Source organism: Rhea americana, unplaced genomic scaffold (assembly GCF_003343005.1).
Source record: "Rhea americana isolate MKP2758 unplaced genomic scaffold, rheAme1 scaffold_147, whole genome shotgun sequence".
In the NCBI taxonomy this organism is placed as follows: domain Eukaryota; kingdom Metazoa; phylum Chordata; class Aves; order Rheiformes; family Rheidae; genus Rhea; species Rhea americana.
In genome coordinates, this window is record NW_028185561.1 from 1,202,898 (window position 1) to 1,218,696 (window position 15,799).

The 15,799-nt window shown below is 36.1% G+C and overlaps 1 protein-coding gene across 2 annotated transcripts in view; it reads right to left on the reverse strand.

The window, feature by feature from the left end:
- The window catches only part of ME1 (malic enzyme 1), a 194,956-nt gene that overhangs the window by 95,378 nt on the left and 83,779 nt on the right, over positions 1–15,799 (reverse strand). Inside the window, exons 4-5 of one of the 2 annotated variants that reach the window (XM_085299197.1) lie at positions 15,724–15,799; positions 13,220–13,381 (exon numbers count right to left, since the gene is read on the reverse strand). The exons of the other annotated variant lie outside the window; for it this stretch is intronic. Coding sequence (XP_085155323.1) covers positions 13,220–13,381; positions 15,724–15,799 — 238 coding nt within the window. The remainder of the gene's footprint in view (positions 1–13,219; positions 13,382–15,723) is intronic. 2 annotated transcript variants of the gene reach the window in all.

Below are 15,799 nucleotides of genomic sequence, written 5' to 3' on the forward strand. Positions count from 1 at the left end.
ATAAAACTATAAAAATCTAAAAAAGATAAAAATGTTATTTCATGTTATCAGTGCATCTGGTTTCCAAACCAATAGTTCTAATATTTTGTTTTAGTTTTTTTTTCCATTCACATGGAACTATAAATATCCATGACTAGTTGGGACCTCTTCTTCTCAGATCTATTAAACATACAACTAATTGTGTCATTCACTTCCRCGAACTATTCCCATGTGGTCCTCCACCAAAATTTCTTTGACCCTGCCATCATTTCCTGTGCTGACACTCAGTCATTTTCTCTACTAGAGCCAAAGCAGTTGGGCCTCTTGCTGCAGAAATGAGTCACACCAGTTATGCTCCTTTGACTGACTCTGGTGATTATTAACCAACCCTGGGGATATTCTTTCAGCRCTGGCATCTCAGCTGTTGACGAGGTATCTGTCCTAACACCTGGGAAAAAAGGGGAAAATGGTTCTTGTGCASAAAGTGGCTCTCCTAGTGCACGGGCCAGCTTTCGTCAGAGCACCCGTTCACTCCACCAGTGACACATTCTGTCCCAGACAGGAGGCATGTTTCCATGGAGGCACAAATAATGTCTCTTATCCTACATTTTGTAATAATAAGTATATTTGTGGCTCATTCCCTCTCTTGTCTTCTGCATTGCCTGTCAAACTGCTGAAGAGGCAGAGAGCTAGCAGCTACTATTTCAGAAAGAATGGAAGCCAACCCAAACAAAGACCATTTATTGCTGTCTTCTAAATACGAYGGATTGCAAAGGTCTGATGTATCTTGAATTAAAGCCTGCCATCAGTTTGGTCTATGGATATTTATGCATACTATCCAAAACAAGCTTTTCAAGGTATTCATTTTTGCCCTCTTTTATATGTCCCTTTCTTTGGAAAGTGAAGTAAAAAGAAATGAAACAGACTGACAGAATTCCTGGTAATATCCCATACAGCTCATTATTTTTAATATGAAATGAAACTGAGATTTAAATCCAGTGTCACCATTTATATTCTGTCTGCTGAAGTCCTCCCCTGCTAAACTTCTTCTCTGGTCCTATAAAGTCATTCCAAATAGCCTGTTTGGTAAATATGCCAATTTGCAATACCATCTGGCTTCATCATGTTTTCCATGGTCTAACAAAATAGAGTATGTCACAAGAGAAATATTCATAAATAGCTTATTTCATAAAAAATAAATAGAAGCCTCAGAAAAAGAATACCATATATCCCTAGCCAAAATGGCAACATTTAAGGGATGACAATAGATCAAAAGTAGCAGACAATTGCTGAGATCTTCTCACACRCTAAATAGAAGAATGATATTCCTCAAAGATACAAAGATTTGTTCAGTAAGAGGTTGACATATGTCCAAAAACAAGTTTTAATCTCTGTAAAACCCTTCTGAGAAGCACAACAGCATGTTCAATGTAGAGAGAGAAAAATGAAATGCAGACCAAGGAGGAGATTGATGTTCTCTAACTTAAGAACCTATTTCAACATCTAAGCTAGTCCAAGCTCCTTTTTATAAACCATGGACAAAACTAGGYAGTTTTAAGGTACAAGGYAGTTTTARGGTACAATTCATCTGACTAATTAGAGGCAGCTACTCTGCAAGAACAAGTGTCTATTCCTCTTCATAAAATTAGCCTAGGATGATAAACCCAGGTTCAGATGGATCTTGAACTTTAAGTCTCTTTTTCAGTCATTAGATGCTCACTGAGTCTGGCGATGAAGCCTCAAATTCTCAAGACTTACCTTTTAAACACAARATCATAAGTGTCTGTTCCGTGGAATCTTAGAAATGGGAAAGAAAAAAAGAAAACAGGCAAAAATACTACGCTTATTTGGCTTTATTAGAGAAGTCTAGTTTGGGCACCAGTAGCCAGCATGGGAAGGCTGCCTGGTTACAAGCAGACTAATTGCAAATACTGCTCTCCCTTTTTTTTTTTTTTTTTTTTAATGAAAATATAAGAGGACTTCAAATAGAGGCAAGATAGTGAATGGTAGAGATTAGTTTGGGCTCTGAAATAAACAATTATACATTAATATTTTAAACAACATATACATTAAAAAGAGATAAACTTGAAAATCTCCTTTAATCTGGATAATTCTATTAAAACAATTGGATGGGTTTTAAACATTGCAACATTGTTTTGTTGTATGACAACAACAGTAAACCCTGGTGACTATCATCATCAAGATTTTGTGCTGTCGCTATTTTTTTTTTTTATGTAGAAAAGGACAGTAAGTGTTTTGCTACTGAAATAAAATGTATTTTATGTATTAAGACACTTTCAGCCCCATATCAAGACAAAAGGAGACAAGCATTACAGTAGTAACGATATAAATAATATCTTTCAAATTTATTTTTAAAAATCCCACAAATACTCAACTAAACAAAAAGTCAGTGTACGTATGACGAAATAGAGAAAAATATTTAAAGAAATGTTTTAAACCCAAGCCTATTTATGCTCAAGTGTTATCAGTAAATCTGCCGATACCCATAGTGACTGARTTCTGCCTAAAGAAACATGAGAAAAGTATCTAAATGAAAACAAGGGAAGTAATGTAATACATTCCTCTGGAAATATCATATCAAAGAATAGCACATGATCATCTACATCGGTAAGTAAGTCAAAACAGCTAACAGCTCTAAATATGGTGAGGAACTGCTGTTCYCCTTTGTACAGAATTATTTCATAAAAGGAGTGGCAATGTTTTATATTTTAGCTCTTTTAATACACGATCAGTAGAATGCATGCATTAAGAAGCACAAATCATTTATATAAAGAGTTTTCTATAGGATGATGGATTAAAAGGCATAATATAATTAAGGAAATATATAACTAGGCAGAAAGTATAGCAGAAATTAAAATCAAGCTGAATTGTAGAACACTATGGGCAAAATAGAAGACAAAACCAAAGATTTTTCAAAAGGTAGTCTTTTAAAGACTGAAATACACTGAAAATTTCAGTATCTTGGGAAAATCCTGACTCTCTGGGTTCCTTCCTGGGAATGCTACCGAGTCAGCTCAATGACACGCTGCAGTCACTCAAGGCAAGGTTCATTTTTCAGTCACCTAGGCCACAGAGGGTTAAAAATCTTCCTGACTAAAGCTTTTCATAGCTTTGAGGATATATTTGGAAATTTATTTTGAGTATTCAGGAAAAAAACTTTTGTTTTTCTTATATTTTTAATTGTGGAAGTGAATTCTGAATTATAGCAGACATTCACTATTAAGCACAATGAATGTAATTGTGCAAAATATGCACTCAATACACAATCAGAAAATTCATCTCTGGTTTCTTCCAACAAAATCTCTTTGTATGTTACTGGATGGTATTTTTAAGGCTAACAGATATCTTTGACTGATAAAATYGTTTTCCTTAGCCTTCCCTCAAAGTCGAGAGCTCCAGCTCAGCAGGACTCCCAGGTCTTATGGCTCAGGGAAAAAAGCCAAGAGTGAAGTTTGAGATATTTTCCTTTCGTAAGACTAAGGAAAGCAACTGATCAGCTAACAAGCTTTTGCAGGGGGGATTGGTTTTTTTGTTTTGTTTTGTTTTGTTTCTTTGCAATTTATATGTGTTACTCTCCATGAGCACTGATGCATCTTGTAGCCAGCGTGTTGCACACATCATATTGGATACGTTTGCAGTAAAAAGACRGTCTGTGAAAACTGAGTAGAGCTCCCAGAATATATCTGGGCACAAAGTAAAGAAACATATGGAGGAAAAAGAAACAGACAAAAGTCAGATGCAGACTGACACATTTTAATAAGATTAAAATAGGAAATGTGGCTTCCAAATAAAACAYAGTATTCTAAAATATGAAATAGTTTGTGCAAAAAAACTATGTATGCAGTGACAATTTACCATATCTGTAGAAGACATGGCCCTGTGAAAACATGGAATTTTCTAACATCCAGGATATATTAACTCTATGTATGATTTAATGGACACATCTGTCTTAACATGAAACACTTCCACATAAATGAATATAAAGTCCAAATATCCATGTATGGTTAGACTGAGATGGGAACAACTAGCATTTACTATAACTATTGAAGTTAAAAAAAAGAAATGTAGCAGAATTCAGTATTATTTCAGTTCTCCTCTCATCATGTTGTAGACAGTAAGGCATTCAAGAAATACTGAATATACTGGGAAGCAATATAATAGAACCAAATATGAATAGGAGTTTTGACTGAGAAGTTAATCAGAGAGGTCTCTGGAAATTCTTATTGTTCTTATTCTTTATTCGTAGTAGTAATAAGCTCTTTATTAGAATAAACTGGTTAGATATATAGAAATTCAAGGCTTATTACCCCCACAAAATTCAGAAAAATTACACTTAAAAAAAAAACTTCTTCCTTATCTGTATTCTAAATAAAGTCACAAAAACTCAATCCATATAAGAAAACACAGAATGAAAATTCTAAGATGCTACAGGATAAGAACTTAGGTAAGTATTCATTTAACAGTATCTACCACCACCATTATGGCGAGAATTTCAATATTAACCAATACCTTATTATATGTGTACATATGAATTAACCAATTCAGTAATAGTCAACAAAATGCCATCACACAGCTCTACTCATCCACTGAAAATGAGGGAATATCCTGAAATTCTGATGGAGATATGTGCAGGGTTTTTTTCTTACTCAAGTTGACAAAAAAAATGTATTTTGAAACATTAAATTTCCAAATAAAACCTGAGGTAAAACTGTAACCAGTATTAAATGCCATCAATTGTGAAATGTTTTCATACTTCCACTCAACCAGTATTGTAATCTATTTGTAAGGCTCCATGCCAGTGTGCATAGCCCATGGTATCTCACCAGCTCAGCAAGAAGGAAGCTACAAGGCTTCTTAGGAACACAGCAGCTAAAAAGTCTGATCTACAGAGAAAAAAAAAAGTGAGCCACGAGACACCTAAAAAAGTTTTGGAATCAAGTTTGGTATTTAAATGATAATCCTAMCACTAAATCAATAAAGTAAAAACCCAAAATGGTCTATCAGAATTTATTGCTGTTTTCAGAATTCCCTATACACGTGAATGCTTTGAGAACATGCAGATTGTGCTCAAGTTCGTAGTGGTTTGTAACAGAAGGACAAAAAAATGCCTTTGACTTAATAAAAAATAAAAAAATAAAGCCTATTATATCCTGTGAAGTAATTATATCCTGTCCAAAGCAAACAGAAAGCTATTCATGATATGAGAATACTGATGAGATTGAAAACACAGTGATAAACTATGGCTCACAATGGACAACACTAAATTTTTAATACAYTTGAAGAAAATATAAAGAAAATTATATGTAAAAAAGCTTGAAGAAGATCTGAGGACCATTGGTATTTACAAATGATACGCTTTCAATGTACAAACAGACAAAAAACTAGTATCTAGCTAAAACTATACTGTAATTTAACTAAAAATTCCACTCCAGTGAATATTTAGAGTTAATACACAYGCATTCCTTCAGTTTTTCATGAATTACCTTTCCAGTATGTATACTATAAGGCTGCACGATTAACTATGTCCTTCGCTGAATATGCCTCCTAAAAATTATTAACAAGTGCCTGGGGCATTTCTGACAGCAATTGAACTCTTAAGTTAAAGAATGGATACTTCATGATATATAGTAAATACTTTTCTTCACTATTTTACACTTATTTAAAAAGAACTACATCTCTAATAGCATGTGTAAAGACCTCTATAAGCTATGTTCTAGTTCAGATAATATTTTAAAATTTTGATCAGTATTTTCTCCCAAGAGGAYGGCAACCTTGTGAAGTTATTGATTTAGATATACACCATGAGACCACAACATATATCTTTCCTTCTTGATTTATTTCAAGTTGCATTTAAAGAAGTCTTACTTAAAATAATTGCTTATCTGTGGATTCAGAAAGATTTCATTTACTCTTCCTCATCTGTTTTATTACTTTCAATGTGCTTTACTGACAAACCAACCTGGCTACATTACAAGGCTCAGAAGTTGAGACTGAAGAGACTAACATAAAATAATATTTTTGGATAAAAAAAAGCAAGCTGTAACTTAGTTAAAAGACTGTTTGAGCTCTACGTGCGTCAATAACAAACCAGCAGAAAATATATTGGGATGGTAAATCTAGAAGTTCTTGACACTTGAGTTAAAAAACTTAAGCAAAATAACTTTCAAAACTTTAAAGTCGTGATTGTTTCTGAACGTACTATATTGTAATTATACATTACGGGAATATTAAAGAGCAAGAAAGGAAAAGCTCTCAAAAAACCTACAAAAAAGATCAGCTGTCAAGTAGTAGTGATCAACTCAAGCAAATCATTCAAAGGTCCTGGCAATCATGGGGGAAATGGGTCTGGTACCAACCATCCTTCCCCAAAACTTTCTTTAGATTCTCAAGTGTAATATGGATGTTCACAGTTTCGAGCATCCCTGTTCTACAAATGAAGCATGTTTACGAGTGATGGGCAATGTCATATTTATTTTATGTGGAACTATTTAAGTGGAATCTCTGTAACATGYTGGAAAGAGAAATAGTCTGCACTGAAACAGACAGACTCCATAGGTTAGTGTGTTGTTCCCTTTTAAGTTTCCTGTCACTGTTGATCACAACTCCTTAACTGTGGTAGGCTTCTCCTCCGCTAAAATCACAGTTAGAAGGACAAGTTCAGAACCACCAGTAACATCCAACGTCCCTTCCTGCATTTTGAGGAAATGCCAGATACGCCCATATCTTGCCTCTTTTCCCCTCCACTGACTATAAAATCTAGACTTGAAAAGGTTCCTTTTGCTCCTTATTTTTCCCCTCCCTTTAGCTGTTAGACAGTTACATGTCTAATTATACTCTGCATCTTTTCCACAATACCAAAATACCCCGTTTAGAAAACGATGCATCTATAAACACAGATTGCATTTGCCTGTTCCCCACTCAACTGCACCCACAATGTATCACTTCAAACACCTGAATAGATTTAAAAGGAGACTACTAATTCTTGCAAATTAAAAAATATTTGCTGCTTGCGCACAATGGGCTAGAAAACACTATAATTCAGAGGTGACTTTCCTTTTCAGTACTTCTGAAAGCTGAACAGAAAAGGGAAACAAGAAAAAAGGAAGTGCCAAAATGACTCATGAAATTGACCCTAGGAAAAGTCACATCCTACCGCAATATTTTCTGGCCAATTGGAAGGGAGGAAAGGGGAGGAAAGAGGAATATTCATGTATTTTCTCATTTATTAAAGTGCTGGCAGCGTACTAGCAGGGAAGGATCTAGCAGCAAGATCCAAGGCGAAAAAAAGACTCCATTTGTAAAACAGCACTAAATTTGTGAAAGACAGTGCAAAAAAAAAATAATAAAAATAAATAAATAAATAAATAAATAAAATACCAGAATAGCATGGATAGCAGCTGAACCACAAGAAAACCCCACAGAAGATTGACTCCCCAAAAGTTAAACAAATTTTAACATCAAGGTTTAGCATCATTGGGCCATAGCATTACCTCGGAGCACCCCGCCTATCCTTTGTGTTTGGACATTGTCTTGGGGAAATCAGTCCATCTTAGTTATCCAGGTTAATTTGACAGGTGACATTTTAACATAGCTAAATGACAAGCTTATCTCACACAACGATATTTGTATTTCAGAAGTGCTCAAAAATACTAGGGAAGACACTGGAGAGCATAAARTAGAAATGAAATTCCCACATACGTACCAGCTACAAAACTAGCTCCTTTCCATATGACAGGAGCAATTTCTATATGCAGAATTCAGGCAATACTATTATTATTTTACAGTGAAACTATCACTGAAGTGTTGTTCTAGTTCAACAACCATAACTCAATGGTAAAGCAAAAGGAGTATCACCTTTTTAAATTCAGAGGCACTGTTAACTTTTCTAAAATAGAACTGCTAAACAAGTAACAGTCTGAAAATGCAAATGATTTACATATGAATGCCAACTGTGGCTATCTTTTAGTGAGAAATCCCTACAGCTGTACACAATGTACAGGATTTGTTTGATATGTTTACATATTTTCTTTGATAAGTAACTGAGATTAAAAACCACAGTGCTTCCCTATATTCAGCTTTTTTCTGCCCAAGTTTCTGTTCTGGCTGAGACACAAATTATGAAAGTAGTTTTGTCTTTATGTTTTATCAACAGTTTCCATTTCCATATTGATAAATAGATTTTCCTGCAAGAACATGAATCTTGAAAAGTTGGTCCTATCTGTTATGACATTTGGCAGTAACTTGTAGAGATGCAGAAAGTTACCAAAGTTGAAGAATCGGGCTTGAATTTGCCCCTCAGCTTCTCTGGGTTCAGCCTCCTGACAGCGATGCCTGTCGTTCCTCCAGAAGCCCGACCCGCCAGCCCGCTAATGCTCACTGACCTATTGAGGGCAGCTGCGAGAACTGCCACATTCCTGCATTTAAATATTTGTTAGCATGTTCAGGAAAAAATATTCCAATGTAAAAATGCAGGAAAACGTTCAGAAGAGAAAGTAACAGCTCATAGTTTCTTAAAGTCCCTGAAATGAGGCAGATGCAGGAGCAGCAGCTGCCTACTGTTTCTCTTTCATACATAGAGAGTTTAATGTTTAAATTTGCAGTAGTATGACTAAAGGAATGCCTTCAGATATACATTTGCAAACAGTGAATTGACATTTGGGRTTAATCCATACATTAACAGCATATATATGTGACCAGCCAGCTATTTCTTTTGCTGCATCTGTCTGCTGCGAGAGAAAGTCTATGTCTCCAGGCGCTTTGAAGCTAGCGAGGAAGCAACTTCAGTGGCTTTGGACACCTGCGCCAGCCTGAGCACCTATGGTCCTGCTACCCCAGTAGAAAGCTGATTCCAGGACACTGAGATGCCTTCTGCTGCAAAAAAATTCCTATGCAGAAAGTTCTTACAACRTCAGCTTTCTCGACTTCTGTGCGTTGAGAAAGTGACCTCCTCCCACTTAAAATAGCGGATGCTTTCTACCTAAACTGAAGTTTAGGTTGAATGGTTTGTTCAGATAATAATACAAAATTAGTCTTTAAAGAGCTCCCATGACTGGCTATTGCCTGATATTACACACGCAATCAGACCAACAAGCACAGGATTGCTGTCAACCCCTAACTTTTATATCATTTCTTATGCAAGATACTCACCAAAAAAGAAAAGCTTTCTGATTTCTCAGCTAATTCTGATTTTATGATCAGAAGAAACCCTTTCACCACTAATCTGACTTATGTGTAACACAAGCTGTCAGTCTTGAATCAGAATTCCTCCTGATTAATTGAGCTGAAAAAAACCTCTGAAATATAGTAACACTGCAACTATTTTATTATTCCTCATACAGATACATATCTTACGTAGTGTTGTAACTATTTAACACAAGCCTAGTTCATTTTTTGTTGGTCTAATTTTTTAAAAATGAATAGTATGATTTCAAATCTTTTTTTAGTAAGCCCATGCTAATCAGTAATAGCTATTTTACCCTCAGTTTTGATCAGTCAAACCTTTTGTGACAACTAGCCATTCCAATATTTTACCCAAGCTTTATGTCAAACTACAGCAACCAGGGCTTATTTAAAATAAAAAGCCTGTTATTTTAATAAGGTTTTATTAATTAAATGTTTATTTAAAATTTACAGCACTGAGAACATGTGTTTCAGGTAGGTCTGCATTAATCAATCTAATTAATAATTTCTTGTACTTTGACAACATTCTTCTGTTTTTCTCTAATCACTTTCTTTAACCATTGCAAGGAGATTAACATACAGTTCAACAGCACATGAACATCCAGAATCTAGAACTTAAGTCAACTCAGGATTTCCAACAATAATTTTGCATCATTGCTGAGATCAGCCCATGAGTGCACTTTGTTTGGATTGAAATCCCACCTGAGAAGGAAGCCCTTTCCATAGACCCAACAAATACACGGCTATTGGGTAAGCCATAGTTTTTACTGAGATTTTCATCATCTGAAATACTTCATATAATTATCTAGTAATTCTCCATATAATGTTTTATATATATAATAATGTTTTAAATGCTTTGGATAAAAACAGTTAAGATTACTTGCCTACAATTTGTCTATGACTTACAAAACAGGCATATTATTTTTGGAAGTGGCCAGCACCTCTCCTTTTGGACACTCACTCATTCCAGCATCGATTATATTGAGTAATTTACTAGTTCAGTCGCGCAAGTCTTTCCACTAGGTCAATTTTTACTCATTAAGTAACCAAATTCCATTTCTCTTGCTTATTATCTAGACAATTGTATAAAAATGCTTTATTTGTTTCTCTACTCATTCCTTGGCTTTATGAGCAACAGAATAATACCACAACTAAAAATACCTTTGCTAAAACTAACAGCAATGAAGCATTTAATACTTGCCAGAACTTGTGTGAATAGCTGCTCAGAGTTTTTGTTTCAGACTCTGAACATAACAAAGCAATACAGGATGAGAATTTGTGAAGTTTTTCCTGCAATCTGCTTTACAGTAAGATTTAATCATTCTGGAGAATTTGCAAGTTGTGCACAACAACATTATAGCTGCCAAAACACATATTTTAAAACTGATTTTAAAGCAGTCATTGAGGCCCTCACAGAAAGGGAAAAGGAACTAATCTAAATGGAAAACATCTGCACATTTCAAAAAATATGTTTAGCAAAATTATTGCATGTGCTCATGTTATGAGAGTGATTTCTATTGTGYCTTAATATGAAAAACCCCTGCCTGAACAAGAAAATATAGAATTAAAATAGTCATTTGTCAAAATGTTTAGGTTTTAGTTTAAGGAATTGCAGTGCAAAATTCCACAGCAGCTTGACCTAATATAACCAGCTTTGCCAAAAAAAAAAAAAAAAAAAAAGTGACCAGGTTTTAGCCATTTCAGTTCCTTGAAGTGGCTCACCACCTGCTCTCACAAGCACAAGTAACAGGCAGGCAGCAGGAATGTGCTGCTGGAGAAGAGGGAGGGTGGGAGAGGGGAGAAGAAAAGGGAGCTAGTGCCCCACTATCCATAACAAACTCACTACAGCTGCCAGAGAACTACTCCCAAGCTTCACTTAAACACAAAATATTAGTAGWCACATTGCAGTCTGTCCAGTCAAGTGGTACGGCAATAGAGCCCAACCCATTAATAACATAATTCAGAGATCTCATTCCCAGTTACAGCTCCCCTATGATAAATGCTTAAATATATGAGGACCCAATTCCCACTGTAAAAAGCAAATGAACCATCTACTTGTTCACGTGCAGTTCAGCACGACCCTGAAAGTGCAACTGTGCTGTCTCTGGAGCAGACCACAACGCAGCTGTGATTCAGAGCCTTGATTTCTCACATGCTCTTGATTTCACCTCACCCCTGCAAAAACCCAAATGAACATAAACAGCACTGATCCTTATACTATTATAATTTCTTGTATCTGCTACAACAGAGAAAAAAGAAAAAACACTCTTTACTGAGCCCCCTACTCATTCAAACTTAAGTTTAAGGTCTCCTGTACCAGAAAGTTTACCTGGGACTTTTAGGCTGTAGGCTGTGTGCGAACATCTGAGCTCAATAAACTCTTGGCCAGGAATGAAAAGCAGACCAAGGGCAGCAGTTCTTTCCAGCACCTCTAACCACAATATTGTCTGGGGACACATGGAGCCTCTAATAATACTGTACGATTAAATTGAAGTTGTTCATCATATTGTTCTAAAATAAGAAATCATATTAAGAAGTGAAATAACAAAAGGCATCTGAATGATATGAAGGTGACTGTCAAAGAGCATCACCAACCCCTAGCTTACATGATTTTTTAAGCATCTTGTAATAGATGCCACACTTTCAACTCCTTCATCTTCAGCTTATTGTTTATTCACAAGGACAGTCCCATGACAGTTGAGATTCAGGTACATGGATGACTTTTTTGGTATATATATTTCTATACAGCTGATACATTGAAAGAAAACAATACCCCATGAAAAATAACACTGATACTGAAACTGGGGCATAGAAGCAAAAATCAAAGACTACTACAATATCAGAAGTGCCTGATGCAATTAACTGCTTTGAAGCATTCAGCAATAGATGAAATAAGTGGTCCAGCTGCACAAACCAGGAATAAAAACATTCTAGGGCTGATGATGTGTGTGTCTGCGTGTGTGTGTCTGACAGTGCTCTGTGCTGCAGTGCTCAGTCACGTTTCACAAGGAAGTCTGTCTGCTTTCAGAAAGGGATTTTGGGGGGACAGAGAGGGAGAGTGGCAGACTATTTCTGAGTTTATTAGTGCTTTCATGATGTACTGTCTAGATTATCCCACTGGGGCAGGGCTGGAAATGCACACTCCCAGCTCAACAATCTGGAAGTCCCAGTAAATTTAATGGTACAGGAGTGCTTTATTTAGCTTTGATGATTTTTTTTTATTTGGCTCTGATACATTTATGTGTTATCACACAAATTTTAATGTTTGTACCATTTTTAGTCTAGCATTTGTTTACTAATCATGATAATGTTACTCATGGTATTTTGTTTGTGGATAACATCATTCAGTCTCACGAATTCAAGTTTTTCATTAAAAAAAAAAAAAAAAAAGAAAAGCAAGGGCCAAGTAGTTCTTAACTAGTAATCCCATCAGCCCTGGAAATAAAGCCATTTTTCAATGACTAGCTCTCTTTAAATTCTGTTTCATACAAATGGGAAGCCAAGTTATACAGGATAAGGTCTACTTACTTCAAGCACTAGGAATTCATTTTGGGAAAATTCATAGCATGACAGTGCTTTCTACAGCTGAAGTCAATATTCAGCTGAAGTACATAGATGTGCATTCCCAGCACAGATCAGGCTACAGCTTCAAAAATGAGGCATAGAAATCACATCTGAAATCACTGCAGAAGAACTCTATAGCAGAAATAGCGAAGTAATGCTGCAATTATACTTTTAATATCCCTCTTTTTTCTGAAATGCATTACCACATTCTAACATTCACGATATATGCAGCACATTTTCCACAGACAACACTTTCCTTAACTACTCGACATGCTTACAAAGCATGTCTACACTGTGCACTACGATGCAAATATTTATACTGTGTATTGGGTAAGACTTTTCCCACAAGACTTATGTATTTCCACTTAACCAAAGGCAGTACCGTAACAAAGGAAAACAACTTTTAAAAATCTAACTTTTACAGAGAGTTATCTTAAAACAGTTAATATCCACTAYACCTCAGAAAAGCATTTACCTCATTTTCTGTTCCCACATCCAACATCACTGGTAGACACTCCTGAGGTTTTACTCCTCCACATGCTGTATAAAGTGCAAGTTTACCAACTGGGATGCCCATTCCATAACAGCCAAGGTCTCCAAGACCCAGAATACGTTCTCCATCTGTCACCACAATCGCCTAGAGAAAGAAATAAAAGCACTGTAAAAATTACTTCTTTGCTAAGATGCTACTTATATGTACTAAACATTTTATCTTCTTACCATCCTTCTTTATTTTTAAAACTGTAATGGGTACAAATTAATTGATAATARAAAAAAGGCCCTAAATTGCTTTATTACAGTTCACTGTGTTTTTGTTTCTCTATTTTAGACCCTTGCTTCACTGTTAATGGGAACCCGATGTAGAACTTTTAAGAATACACAAGAGAGGTATTTAGTATTACATTACAAGGGAACTGGCATTGTTCCCTCTTACATTTTCTGTCAACAGTATTAAAACAGAATAGGAAGGGAAAGGCAAGTTGCCTGCTTTCTGCCTAACAAAGAACAAGCCTGGACTCCTGGGTTTTGCCTTAACTGTTTTGAACAGAACCAGAGGCCCCTATTACTGCTGGCCTTTGACAGGGCTGTCTGCAGCCACTTGGTCCTTGCCCTTCTAAAATATGTATTTCTTCTTCCTTTAAGCAAATARCATACTTCACCAGAGGACTCCATCATATTTACACATATGAGGAAGTATGTGTAACACAAGCGTGCAGTAAAACCCACAAAACTGTCTGCACTAAAAAAAGATTTTTCTAAGAAATGGGCAGGAAAAGCAACTGTTCTAGCTTCAGGCAAACTGTCAAACTCTTAACATTTCCACCAACAACAAAGCATGTAGTGCCACTGAAATGCTTTTGTAAAAAGAGCACAAAGTATACCTACTCCAGTAAAGAAAAGACCTGGACAATATTCAGAGAGCAAGTGAAACACCTGCATTCCCTAATAGTAAGCTGCCAAGTTCCATGAAAAGATGTCCTCAGACTGAAATACTGTATAACACATTCAAAATGCAATAAAGATCAAGTATGATCAGAATCTGAAAATTAACCCTATAGCCTAGGAGAAGCTGTTAAAAAGTTTACAATGGCTACTGCCAACAACCACTTTTTTCACATACAGAAAACTTTTCTGTACTTGGTGGAACGGTTGAGGGACAGTTAAGTCTGTATTTACGTCAAAATTCCATATAATAATTAGATATGGATTGCTTAAAAAAGAACTGCGCACCGTAAGCACAACCTCTAAATTCCAATTAATTCTAAACTTCAAGATCCTAATTAATGAAATTAGCTAAAACAAGATCATATTGTGGAAGAAATAAAATTTCAGTAAAAGCCCTCTTCCTGATTTTGACCTGCAGATTTCAAACCGTTTTTATGAAGACAGGTAAACTCACTATTCTTACACAGCATCTGTACACCTCTATCACTAGTACCATACTCTGTGTATTTGATGCTAACCAAGACCCCAACTCTTATTCACTGATGTGGTGTCCAAGATACTTAACAGCACACAGCCCAGTACTGCTCTGCACCAGCTGGCTGCAGCATGCATCTGCCCGCAYGCTCCTCTGTCTTTACTCAGTGGCAGAATGACACTGCTGGCTATATTATATAGCCTCTCCATTCCAGTAGTAGAAGGGAAAAAGAAAGAGGGATGTTATGCTTTGCTTTGCTTTTATCCTTTGCCCTTTCCTGCTCTCCTCCTGCACAGCCAAATGCCCGAGGAGAAAAGAGGTCCCATAACAAGGGAGCGCATGGGCTGCAGGCAGGCAGCGGGTTGTGCTGAGCAGAGGCACGCGCCAGACTGCTGGCACCAGGCTGTCCTGCCACCCTGTCACCAGTGCCATCTCCCACGAGCCCATTCTGTCCAGTGTGACATTATAGCCTCTTGACAGGCTGGAGAGTAATGCATATAAATATGTGACAAATACATATTTTTATATATATTATATAATATATAGAGATTTTATATATATATATATATATATATATATAAAAAAATATACAGAACAGAAAAAGAAAATCCTTATTTACAGCAACGATTATTTCTCAAACACAGCTGCTTGTCTGGATTACGTTGGTCAGCAATGTGGCATCTACCTTCAAGGCTCAGTGTGGCAACCATCTGATAATACAATAATTTCTTTGTCACGGTCTGTGAGAAGCAGCTTTGGTTGCAAATTTAATATTTTGTGAGAGCGCATTAAGTAATGTATTTGGAATACTATTAATCCAAAGGCAGCAAAAATATTCAGGTTGTTTTAGGCTGTATAATATTCCGCGTAGTTGGACAATTAATCAGTAACACAGTAAAGGATGCCAATAGCAAAACAAAGGTTTAAAAGCTGTAGCTGCATCAAAATTGTTTCTATTAAAAATAAGCTAAGAAATCACTGAAATTAAAAGCTCAGCAAAATAGTCAACTTAATCCAAACCAGCATCAACTTTGTCACGCAAATTAAACTGAATTTACCTTGATGATACTCTCTGGCCAGGACTTGAGCATTGTAGCAATGTGTCCTCGATCATGGATAGTGATAAAAAGTCCT